The sequence below is a fragment of the Vombatus ursinus genome, unplaced genomic scaffold (assembly GCF_900497805.2).
Source record: "Vombatus ursinus unplaced genomic scaffold, bare-nosed wombat genome assembly UNPS02014773.1, whole genome shotgun sequence".
Lineage (NCBI taxonomy): Eukaryota > Metazoa > Chordata > Mammalia > Diprotodontia > Vombatidae > Vombatus > Vombatus ursinus.
Window position 1 is genome coordinate 15,871,262 of NW_020954551.1, and position 13,469 is coordinate 15,884,730.

Genomic DNA, 13,469 nt, shown 5'->3' on the forward strand with positions numbered 1-13,469 from the left:
ATTTAGATATTGCCGTCCAAGACTGAATTATAAGTCCATCGACTTTATGTCTTCTGCAGGAAGATGTTTCTGAACCCTTCCGCTGGCTAGTACCTAGTACCTCCTACAAAAACCATCTTAATACTTAATAATAATAATAGCTAACATTTACATAGTGCTTTAAGGTTCGCAAAATGTTTTACATATCACAATTGATCCTCGTAACAATCCTATAAATCAGCTGCCTATTTTACAGATTAGAAACCTGAAACTGACAGGTTCAACAAGCATTTGCCAAGGGTCAAACATTTCAGCTAGTAAGTATCTGAGATAAAATTGGAACTCAGGTCTTTCTAACTCCAAATCCAGGACTCTAGCTACTAACACTCCTTGTGGGAATATAATGGAAACACATTTATTAAGCACTAAGTACTGTGCTAAGTGATGGGGGATAAGCTAGAAGGGGCTTTAAAGGTCATCAAATCTAACCCCTTCATTTTATTTTATTTTTAAATAATATTTTATTCCCCCCCAATTACATGTTAAAACAATTAAAAATTTTCTTTTAGTTTTGAACTCCAAATTCTCTCTCCCTCCTTCCCCTACCCTGAGATGGTAAGCAATCTGATAGAGGTTGTACATGTGCAAACATATATAACATATCCATATTAGTCATTTTGTGCAAAAAGACTTGAACAACAAGAAAGAAAGAAAAAAGAAAGGAAGGAAGGAAGACACACAGAGAAGGAAAGAATGAAAGAAAAAGAAAGGAAAGAAAGAAGGAAGGAAAGAAAGGTAGAAAGTAAAAAATAGTATACTTCAGTCTGTATTCAGATAATACCAGTTCTTTCTCTGGAGGCGGATAGTATGCTTTGTAATACCTTCATTTTAAAGATGAGAAAATGGAGAGATTAAGGTGCTCACCTAAGATCACCCAGCTAGTACATGGCAGAGCCAGGACTTGAACTCAGCTCTTCCAGCTGCAAATCCAACCTTCTTCTCATCATTCTAGGATGCTAATTTGTCAAACTATATAGGATGGTAGAATGTTTTGGTCGCTCACTGAGGTACAGGCAGTGGGGAAGGAAGGGCCAGGGAAATAAAGGGAAATTTAAGCCATGTGAAAACAAAAGATACCAATCAAAATTATTTAAAAACATTTAAAAGTGTGTAATCACATTAAATTGGCACCTCTCCTTGTATGTAGCCTTCTGGAGAGTTACCTAATTTGCCTCCATCTAGTCCAGGCTCTGTGTGGCAGCTCCCCAGAGCTAAATATATGAACGTGGCAAGAATGGCAGAAAGTCAATCGCAGATGATTTCTTTATGTCCCTCCTGGCTCTATTTTCATGTGATTCTGTGATTTATTCTATGACCCTCACTCCTCCTAAGCTCTTCACATAATATATAGCTTGTTCTGGTCATCCAGCAAATATAATACAGCAGTGTTATATGTGTGCCTAATGGGATGGGGGCAGGTGGCATGTAGCAGTTAAATGTTAATTGTTTGTAGAAATGCTCAAAGTGGCTCTTAGGAAGGTTGAGTTATAAAGGGAATTTAGCCTTTTACAACCACTGCGAAGAGAACAGAAAGTCTGGGACTAATGTTGCCTTGCATCTATCTGCTAAGGGCACATTAAACTCTGAAATCTCCCATTCTGACCACAATTTCTTGGCCTTCCACCTCTCTGACTTGCTTATTCTTACTGAACCTGCTTTCCATCCTCACTGTGATCTATTCTCTCTCCAAATCTTCTCTATTAAATTGCAGAATCCCAGAGTTGGAAGTGACTCGGAAGGCACTTTGTCCAATCCAAACCGCAAATAGTCTTCACTAGTACATGCCTGACCAGTGCTCCTCCACCCAGCTTCTGCTTGAAGCCCCCAGTGAGGGGGCGCTCACAGGCTTTTGAGGCAGCCTATTCTACTTTGGGGTTGGATCTCATTGACGAGAAGCCTTTTCTGACATCAAGCTCAAATCAGCTTTTTTATAAAGTTTCTCAATTCCTCATCGTTATTCTGATTTCACTTGCCACCGTCTTCAGCCTGCTCAGACATTTTGAAGATCGATCAATCAATCAACAAGCATTTATAAAATGCCTACTATTTGGCAGGGACAATGTTAGGGTTACAAGGACAAATGTAGGACAGTTAACCTTAAGGAGCTTGCATTCTTCTGGGAGAGAACAACACATGCAAATACAAGTGGATAAAAAAACATGAGTAAATGTGGAAGGGGAGGCTCTCGATGCTGGGGGCAATCAGGAAAGGCTGCATGTAGGAGGTGGCTCTTGTGCTGAGCTTTGAGGAAGCTGTGGGAAGGGAGCAGGGAGCATCTTTCTGGCATTTGGAATAGCCTTTGCTAGGGTGGTGCTCATCACATCTCATCTTTTCTGTCTTTAATCATTCTTGCCATAATAATGCATTGAACCTTGGATTACTGCCATTCAGAGCCAAGGCTGGGGATAGGCAAAGTAGGTAGCTCCCTGGAGGGAAGTGCTGGTGAATGTTTTAACAACTGGCTTGTAGGTGGGGGGTGGGGAAGTAGGTAGAAACACTTTTCAATTTAATCTGTATTATTAATATTTTCTCCATCACTTTCTTAAGTCTAGATAATCAATAAAACAATAAAGCGAGCCCTGGTTTGCAGCATTTGCCGATTTTCCAGGCTCATGATGAGCATTTAACAATCAGCTTTTGCTATCTGGTTAGAGCTGACTATAATATACCCCTGCTAGGGTACGATATGCAAGGCAATGTGCCACTAAAAACACTTTATTAATGTAATTGCATGTGCTTTTAATGTCTGATAAATTTGATCTTCATAGTAAATAGAAGTCAAGTTACATGCATTATAGTCAGTGAAGTGGTGCAGTGGTCAGAGCACTGGACTAGAGTCAGGAGCACCAGAGTTCAAATCCAGTCTCAGACACTTCCTAGCTGTGCATAACTTCCCAGCTGGCTGCTCACAAGGACTGGACTATTATCTCCAGATACTGATCTTCCTGCAAGAGCAAATCAGCTCTGAGACTCCCACCTTCTCAGTGCCCTCCACCCCTTTGGCCCCTCCTTCTCTGTCATTGGAGAGGATGGGAGGGCAGACATCTCAGAGGTCCTCCAGACCCTCTGTTTAAGGAGAGGACCCAGGCAGACATCTCATCATTTTCACTTGGATTCAGGACTTCATCATGTGCCCTCACCAGGTACCCCCATCCCCTTTTAATTTCTTTTTGTGTATTATCTTCCCCCGTTAGATTGTGAACTTCTTGATGGCAGAGACCGTCTTTTGCCTTTCTAGCACTTAGCACAGTGCCTGGAACATAGCAAATGCTTAATAAATGTTTATTGACTGACTGTTGGAAGATGACTTAACATAGCTTTACCTCAGTTTCCTCACCTGTAAAATGGGGAGAATAATAGCACCTGCTTCCTGGGATTTTGAGGATCAAATGAGATAACATTCATATATTGCTTTTTTAAACCTTAAAGAGCTCACTATTATGTGCCAGCTAGTGCCAGCAAAGGCTGGATCTAAGTGTCTGCTGGGCAGTAACATGTAAGTGGCAACATTTTTCAGAAGGGAACTCAAATGCATGAGTGCCTCATCCTGGCACTGTCCCCAGTATCCACCTGCTCTGTCCCCATGCTAATGAGAATTACTAGGAAAAAAATCATTGCTTTTTTTTTTTAAGGCAATTGGGATTAAGTGACTTGCCCAAGGTAACACAGCTAGTAAGTGTCAAGTGTTTGGTCTGAGGCCAGATTTGAACTCAGGTCCTCCTAACTTCAGGGCCAGTGCTCTATTCACTGTGCCACCTAACTGTCCCCATAAAAATCATTCTGATCTCAAGTACTTTCAAGTCCCTTTCTTTAACTGCAACTAGGCACCCAGCGCTGATTTTGAAGCTTTTAATTCATCTCTCATTGACTTTTTTTATTGGCATGTCAATTGCAACTGCTTTAAACCTTTTCCCTGTCTAAAAGTCCCTGCTCCATGTCCTCTAATAAATTATCATAGTTACAGCTGACATCTGTATACCAGTTTACATATAGTCTTTTAGTTGCCTTAGCAATAACCTTGCAAGATCAGTGAATTATTCTTACTTTACAGATGGAGGAACTGAGGCCAAGACAGTTTGAGTGATTTGTCTGTGGTCATACAGCTAACAGTTACCTGAGAGGCAGGATTTAAACTCAGATCCCCCCTGACTTCAGGTCCAGTGCTTGATTCACCATGCCATGTTTTTCTCTAAATTATTCCATCTTATTTATTGAGAAGATTGAGGCTATCTGTTTTAAATTGACTCATTTTTCCTTCTTCTCCAACTCAAAATTTCTCTGCATCTGCACCTTCCATAATGGATATAGGGAGAAACATGGAGTCAGGAAGACTTTGCTGAACTCTAGGTAAAATCATCCAGGTCTATCAGCTCTGTAACCATTTGAAAAAGCGCAATAAGGGTAGCGTGGCGTAACCTGAAGGTTCTGTTGCCTCTGTTGTTGCCGCTGCCTTTTCCAGATGTTCACTAACCATTTCTTTAATGATATGTTCTTCCTAAAGCACAGCTCTGAATGTGTCACATCCATCCTCCCCAAAACCACCAGTGGCCCCACAATGCCTAAGGAATCATGCCCACATTCCTCAACTTGGTATTTATGTGATCATGAGTAATATTTCAAGCTGTTTCTTCCGTTAACGTTATTGTTTGTATTCTGTCCTCCAGTCATTTGGGATGACAAACTATTCTTTAAACATCATCTGTGTTTTACTACCTCTGCACCTTTATTCTTGCTGTTACTTCACCAGGAATGCCCTCACTCTGTGTCATGTATAGCGACAGCCTATCCATCCATGCTTCAAGATTTAGTTCAGCTGCCACTTTCTCAATGCAGTCTTTCCATGTTCTTGCTTCCTTGACTAAACTCCCACAGTACTTCATATATTTCATATAATATTTATCATAGCCTACCTTGCTATTTTTGTATTTGTCATCTCCCCTACTAGACTATAAGCTACTTGAGGGTAGGGACTTTGAAAAATAGTGGATAATGGGAAAAAAAATAGCACAAGGACTGGAGACCAGCAAATTTAGTTCCAGTTTTCCAAAAAAAAAAGCATGTAGATTCTTCCCACTCTAGGTTAATGAATATGGCTTTAATTCTCAACAAAATTCTAGAATGCTTTATCAGAAGGGTGATTTGTGAGAGTTTACAAAGGCAAGCTAAGAGGCATTCTAGATTTAATTCATTGCGTCATGTAGGGGACACCTTGAAAACTCACCACGCTGCTCCAAACCCCTTGTGGTCTGACTAATCCACAGCGATCGTTTTCACTCACTACCCAAATCCATTCAGATGTCAAACCTTGTCATTTCAGCATTCATGAAGTCTCTCATATACGTTTCTCCTTTCTCCACTCAGCCAGACACCACCTTGGTGCAGGCTTTCAGTGCCTCTCACCTGGATGACTTCGATAGCCTTCTAGCCAATCTCCCTGCCTCACACCTCTCCACACCCCAATCTTTCCTCCACTCAGCTGCCAAAGTGATTTTCTCAAAGCATTGGTCTGACTGTGTCACCTCCTCAACAAACCACAGTAACTCTTTATTACCTCTAGGATGAAATATAAACACCTCTGGGATTTTCCTTTCCTACCTTTTCAGTCTTCCTTATACTGTGCAATCCAGATATACTGATCTACTCACTGTTCCTTGAATATAGTTCTCAATTTCTCATCGCTGAGCTTTTGCACTGGCAGTCTCCATTCCCTACATACCTCTACTTCTTGGTCTCCTTGGCTTCCTTCAAGATTCAGCTCAAATCCTACCTTCTACAGGAAACCTCTCCTGGTCCTCCCACTTATTAGTGCCTTCCCCTTTGAGATTACTTGCCATCTGCTCTGCATGTGTCTTGAATGTACCTAGCTATTTATATGTTGTTTTTCACCATTGAAATGTCAATCAACAAGGATTTGTCAAGTCCCTACTATGTGCCAGGCCCTGTGTTAAGTGCTGGGGATACAAAGAAAGGGGATACAATGCCTACCCTCAAAGAGCTTACATTCTAACGGAGGAGACAACATGCACAAAAGCTGTACGTAAATGAGATATATACAGTACGAATGGAAGATAACTTCAGAGGGAAGGGGCTAGTAGGTAGGGGAACCTCAAATGTGAATGTGAGCTCCTCTAGCACTTAGCACATAGTAAATGCTTAATAAATGCTTGTTGACTTGACTACCCATCTATATGTGTTATGGGCCTCTATTACAGGGGTTCTTAACCTTTTATTCTGTCCTGAATCCTTTTGACAGAAATGGTGGATCATTCTCAGAATAATATTTTAAAAAGAATAAAATAAAATACATAGAATTATAAAGGAAACCAACTGTATGGAAATATAGTAATCAGAATGTTCAAATCAAACAGACAAGTTCACGGCAGTCAGATTAGGAGCCCCAGCACTAGACTGAGAGCAGAGCCTTGCTTGCTTTTTTATTTCTAATCCTAGGATAATACTTGGCTAGTAAATGCTTACTAAATGCTCGTTCATTCATTCCTTCCCCCATGCTTTTGTTCAGGAGGTCAATAGGTAGCCATGAGCTCTTAGGCAAGTCATCTGAGCCTGAATCTCCTGAGGTCTGTCTCTGCCACACATGTGCCGCCTGACCTACATTGGGTCTAATAATCTCTTTCCTTCAGCTTCTCTAGATGCCCAGGTGGCAATATCCTGCCTCCTAAGGTGTGACATCTTCTGGTTAGTGGACTCAACAACAGCCATGTCTTCTCTGATGTGCTAATGAAGTCTACAATAATAATGCTAAGAATGGTGATCATAATCACTGATATTCCTGTAACGCTATGGGTCAAGAAGCCTCTACATATATCATTTCATTTTGATCCATGCGTCAACTCTGGGGGGAGGGGTGTCCCAGGTATTAACTAATTTATTCTAGGTTTAAACTCTGTACAATTCATCCCACTAGGTTATGCATCCGTCTTCCTGTCTCAGTAAAATGCAAATCCCTTGAGGGGAGGGACTATTTCTTGCCACTTTTAAAATCTGTAGTAGGTTGGACCCAAGTAAGAAGACTCCCTTTAACCATGCAGATCAGTTCCTAATCCTCAATTTATAGCCTAGAACAATAATAGTCATAAGAATAGCTATCATTTCTGTAGTGTTTACTATGTACCAGGCACTTTTATAAATGTCACCTCATCTGGTCTTTACAATAACTCTGGGAAGTAGGTGCTATTCTTATCCCCATTATACAGCTGAGGAAACTGAGGCAGACAGAAGTTAAAGGACTTGCCCAGCTTGTCAGTCAGAGGCTAGATTTGAACTCAGGTCTTCCTCACTCCAGGCCCAGTGCTCTACCCGCCATTTCACCTCCCAGAGTAGTGGTTCCCAATGTTTTTTGTTCTTCAAATCTTTCAACAATAACAACAATACATTACCTTAGGGTAATTTAATATACTATTCTCAATATTCTTTACTATTGCTACTGTTTAAGGCACCATTAAAGTCTTTTTAGTGTGAATGCCTTGGACATCATTTTGTTTTGTTTTGCTTCTTGGTGAGGTAATTGGGGTTAAGTAACTTGCCCAGGGTCACACAGCTAGTAAGTGTTAAGTGTCTGAGGCTGGATTTGAACTTGGGTCTTCCTGACTCCAAGGCCAGAGCGCTATCACTGCACCACCTAGCTGCCCCCCTTGGACGTGATTTTGAACCACCAATGGGCTAATGAACCACTAAATGGGATCCATTGGTTTAGAGACACTGTGTTAGCCTCTGTCACAGGTGGGACACGAACCTAAATCTTGATTCCAGCACCTGCACTCTGGCTGCCAAGCCCTGTTGCCTCTCCACTCAGCTCATAGTAGATGGTGATTTGAATTACTGAACTACCTCAAACACAGTGCCAGTGGCACCTCCTGCCTCCCAAGTTCCCTGGAATTGTAAAGAATGCAGCCTTTATTCCAAATCCCAGGGAAAGGACTTAAAATTCACTTATGTTATCCAACATTTTGCTCAACACAGCATTTCCGTCAACAAGCTTTTTTCATCCCATCTTTCTCTAGCAATGCTTGTTATCTTTAAGAATGACTTTAATCCTATAGGAGTAGTTAGGATGATCTGTCCTGCTCAGGCACAGTATAATTAGAACAGATCTATGGATGATGAATCAGGCTTTTACAAATTTACTAGTTTAATTATAGCTGCCCTTGAAGGTAAACATACTAGGTTTACCCTTGGACTCCACCAAGAGTAAGCCTTTACTGATAATCCTAATATTTTATTTCTAGTTAAATGATAGCAGTTTACAACTGATTTTTTTCTTTAGTCATGTTTATTCTAGAAATAAATAGCTGCCTGACTAGTGTCCCTAAATTGTTCCCAGCTGTTGGTGAGCTAAGTAAGCCATTTGTACTTAATGTACATCAAAGTATGGGAAATGTTCAATACTATAGAACACCATTTCTTCTGCCATTTTTTTCCCACCAGGAAGTCATTGCTGGCAAAGGCTACTATGTGAATAGTCAATCTTGTTTCTTAAAAAAGAGCATGAATGAATAAACACTGTACTCCAAAGGCTTCCCTTTACTGCTGTGTAATGGATATCCCCCTGCCTATTTTCCCCCTAAAGCAATTGAGTTTTAGATTCCCTTACAAGCAAAGCCTATTCTGACTGTAGGCCTAACAAGCTACTCCTTTTTATCACTGGAATGACTGACATATTAATATATAATTCTCGAGTGTGCCTCCATGAAGTCATGCAGAATTTAGCATTCCCTCCCTTTTTTATGATATAGAAATTACAATTTTTCATAGAACTATTATTGTATACTACACTAGTTAAGCAACATTAATTTTATTTGCTAGCATTAATTAATGAAATGGAAGATGAATAAGTACAGGTTTAATAGCAAGAAAGAACACATAAAAATAAAATATTAGATACTTCTTTTCATATCTTGCTCCTTGCCCACGTCCCTATCTTAAAAAGTACTGCATTCTCATTTTTTTTGGAAATGTGTAGGACATCTTACACATGGCTAACATAAGACTTTTTTTTTTTTGGTACTAATTCAAGGGTTTTCTTTTTCTTTTTCCAGTAGGAGAGAACTAGGAGATAGAAGACAAAATGCTTGACAATTGAAAGAAAGGAAAATCAAATCAATGATTAAAAAAAGTTGGAAATTAGCAAAACAGACAAAAGATAGGAATTGCCAATGTGGGAGGGATTGTGAAAAAGCAGGTACACTAATGCATTGTTAGTGGAACTGAAATTTGGTCCAATAATTCTGGAAATCAATTTGGAATTATGCAAAGAAAGTGACTAAAATATGTATACTCTTAGATCCAGAGATCCCACTGTTAGGCATCTATTCCAAAGAAGAAGACAAAAAAAAAAGGCCATATCTATCTATCTTTCTATTTATCAATTTATTATCTATACACATACATACATATACATATATATTAAAATATTTATAGCATCACTTTTTGTAATAGCAAATAATTGGAAACTAAGTAGAAGCCCACTAATTGGGGAGTGACTAAACAAGTTGTGGTACAGGCTTGGAATGGAATCTTACCTCATTGTAAGAAATGATGAATAAAGAGAAACATAGGAAGACTTAAATGAACTGATGCAAAGTGAAATTAACCATAACCAAGAAAGTCACATACACAGTGATTGATTGCAACTGCAATGGAAACAGTAAAAATGGAAAGAACAACAGCAAACCAATCAGAGCTGAATGCTATGAAATTATAAAGACCAAGCTTACCTCTTTCCTGTCCACCAAAAAAAAAAAGATGGAAATGTATTCTCCCTTCCTTTTTAGGGTGGATGGGGGGCAGAAGTGGAAGACTGTTAGACTTTGTTGATATATTCATTGCTTTTTATAAACTTTAAAAAACAATTCTTGTCCTTTTTTATTCTTTGGTAGAAGGCAGGGGTGGAGAACCTGCGGCCTTGAGGCTACATGGGCCTTCTAGGTCCTTTTGACTGAGTCCAAGTTGCACAGAACAAATCCTTTTATTAAGAGGATTTGTTCTGTGAAGTTTGGATTCAATCAAAAGGCAGCACTTGAGGACCTAGAGGGCCACATGTGGCCTTAAGGCTGCAGGTTCTGCACCCCTGGACTATAAGGAATAGTTACTGATATCTCTTACTTTGGTTGGTAAGACCATATAACCTTTCTCATTATATCTTTAAATATTAAATTATACTACTTATAAGAGCTGGAATAGTGGTGCAGTGGAAAGAACATTGGGAGTCTAGACCTGCCTCTGACTCTTACTACCAGTGTGACCTTGGACAAGTCACCTAACCTCTGTTTGCCTCAGTTTCTTTAACTGTAAAATGGGGATAATAATAGCACCTACTTCCCAGGATTGCTGTGAGGATCACAGCTTAAGGTCACACAGCTAGTAAATGTCATCGATGAAACAGAAACCCCTGTGATGTAAGATTCAATTCTCATTCCATTGAACCTCATTATTTCTTAGCACCTTATAAAGACAGATTGCCTTGGTTAGAGCCCATTTTTGCAGCAAAAGAAAAAAAAACTGAGTCACGCTTTGGGCCACTGGGTCCCTTAATTTTCTGTCCTGTGTGATGATGCTAAGTCCCGCATAGAGCTTCCCCCATTCCTTATTCCAGAAGCTTCTCTTTTGAACTGGTTAATAGCAAGATCTGTAAGAAGCCATGAATCACCTTAATTTGTGAGCTGAGAGCTCAAATGTCCTCCCTTGGCCACACATGCAAAGGATTTTCATTTTCCCAATTCAAATTTGTCAAACATTTAAAAAAAGAAGAGAGAAAGAAAGAAAAGAAGGAAGAAGGATGGAAGGAAGAAAGAGAGAAAGAAAGAAAAGAAGGAAGAAAGAAAGGAAGAAAGAGGAAAGAAGGAAGAAAGAAAAGAGAGAGGGAGGGAGGGAGGAAAGAAAGAAAGAAAGAAAGAAAAAGAAAGAAAGAAAGAAAGAAAGAAAGAAAGAAAGAAAGAAAGAAAAAAAGAAAACTTTTTGAGGGTCTTTTACAACATAAACCTAGTAAAGCTGTGAATTCCCACGAGTACTCATAAATTCAGAAAGCCAGATCAATTACCCAGCACATACAACAGCCTACAAACAGATGAGACCCATTTGAAATTACTCTAAAAATATCACCTGTTGGTCTCCTTCTGGCTATATAGCTGAAGTTTAACAGACAATTCAATTTAATTCAACAAGCATGTATTAAGTCAGGCACTGTGCTAAACATTAAGTATACAAAAACAAAAATGAAAACAGTTCTTGCCCTCCAGAAGCTTATACTCTACCTGGTTCAGCAAAAAATGCTGATAGATAAGTAAATACAACAAATATACTAATGAATTGGGGTTGGCGGAAGGGCCGCAAAGGGAAGAGGCATAGGGACCCAGGATGGGAACAAATTCTAACGTTTCAGGGTTGGAGAATCAGGTAAGGTCTGATATAGGATGTGTCAACTGAACTGAACCTGAATGGGGAATGGAGCCAGAGACTCTGAGATACTCAAGATCATCACAGAATGTACTCTAAAATCCAAGGTACACATTGAGTAAAGAAATCACCAGCTAAGTTTTGGGCAAAACACTTCAAGGCATGATGTCTACCTGAACTAGACTTTCCCCAATAGTCCCTTTCAAGTGTTAAAGACCACAGATACTACTTTCCTAATTTATACTGTATAGTATGAAAAGATGACTTCTTGACTCATGGATGGACGGGAGGCATCGGCTTTATAGAGACTTTATAGAACTGGCTTGCTGGTGATGAGAAAAATACAAAATATTTTACATACAAATGGCAGCTATTAATTGTAGAGAATGTAGATGGGTAATATAATGGTCTATAGCAAGCTATCCTACTTTACCATTAACAAAACCAATCATTCACTTCAATATCCTTGATTAGGAAGTATAACGTCAGGGTGGATTCATTCCTACCTAAAAGATCAAAGTACCAGACTTGGAAAATTCATCACTCTCTCTTGGAAAAAAAAAAGTGAGCAGAAGCTATTGCAAGCATGGCTGATAATGCCACACTTGAGCAAAGTTGCTGCATTTTTTGCCTGCAAGATTGGACCTAGTGGGGAAAATAAAGATATTGTGTGTCAGGAATTATTCCCAAGCATGAGCGTTCTGGCACTCTGTGGAGAACCCCTTCCTCCCTTCTCCCTCCCCCACCCCCAGTCTGTCATTCTGCCGTTGGATTTTCAGAATTTGTGGTTCTGCTTTTCAAAAGCCAGACTCAAAATCCAATCCAGCCTCAGCTTTTCCTGGCTCGGCATTGCGTGTTTGGGCTGCCTGATGGAAAAAAAAAAAGAAAGGAAAGCAGGATGCCAATCCGGCAAAACCTCATCAGACTTAAACTGGTGCAAAACCCACCCCTGCCACAGCAGGGAAACGGTTTCCTTTGAACTGAACCCAGAAGAAACGGTCCGATTTAACGATTTTTACCCACCCAAAAGGTCTGGCTGGGGGCAGTTTTCTGAGCAATGAAATAACCTGCCTATCAGAGCTGCAGCCCCATGTCTGTCTCTTGAGCAGACACCTTGAGCGGCCCCATCCTTTAAGCAGATGCCTAGAAATCCTGGGAACTCATAAGTTTCCCCTCTGAGTAGTCCAGGGGCTATCTTGGAGGGAGAGGAAAGGGTGTTTACCAGGTCCCAGATAGTTTCTGGGTGATTTAACTTAATAGCCAACTAGCCCCCACCCCCTTGGATAGATGAGGTGGAGGGAGGCGCTGGGGTGGTTGGGAGGAAGGGGAGAATCCCACAGGTTAAAAGCATAACAAACAAGATGCTACCAAAGAGAAAGGGAAAGGTGGAGCACTTTACCTGGTATATGTCCCTTAGCCCGCACCATGTCCTCAGTACCTGGTGGCAAGCTCTGAGTCTCTCTGTGTACCATCTCCTCAGCGTGGACACCGTCAGGTTCCACACGAAACGGCTGCCACTGAAGAGCAGGTCTTCCACACCACACATGAACACTGAAGCCATCCCCTCTTCCCCTCTGTCTCTTGTCCGTCTGGTGCCCACTCCCAGGACTGCCTGCTGTTAGACCAGCTAGGTTTTATCTGGGGAGGGCAGCAGGGTGTTGCTGGAAGCCAGGGTCCAAACCTCAACAAACTCCTCTTTCTTTCAGTGTGCTTCCTGCATGCCCTAATGTTGGGAACAGTCCAGTCCCCCGGCTGCAGTAGCCGAGCCCGACCAGAAGCTCACACAGCAGCAGCGTTGTCCTGTGAGTGGCTTATATAAATCTCTGTTAAGCTCCACCGGGCCAGGCACGGTGTCTTGTAATTAAATTTTAACCCCCCCCCCCCCCCCACACACACCTCCTGTTCGGAGGACTGACTCTGTAGGAAGAGCGTGCCACAGGAAAAGCACTATAAAAACTATTCCCCAGCAGATCATAGCTAGGCAGTCAGGCACCACACAGGCTCACACAAACAGCTCG

The 13,469-nt window shown here is 40.8% G+C and overlaps 1 protein-coding gene across 1 annotated transcript in view; it reads right to left on the reverse strand.

The window, feature by feature from the left end:
- FRMD4B (FERM domain containing 4B) overlaps window positions 1-13,082 on the reverse strand; it is a 209,913-nt gene extending 196,831 nt beyond the window's left edge. Inside the window, exon 1 of the mRNA XM_027863670.1 lies at window positions 12,851-13,082. Within this exon, the coding sequence (XP_027719471.1) occupies window positions 12,851-13,012 (162 nt within the window). The 5' untranslated portion in view covers window positions 13,013-13,082. The remainder of the gene's footprint in view (window positions 1-12,850) is intronic.
- Between the last annotated feature and the right edge of the window lie 387 nt (window positions 13,083-13,469).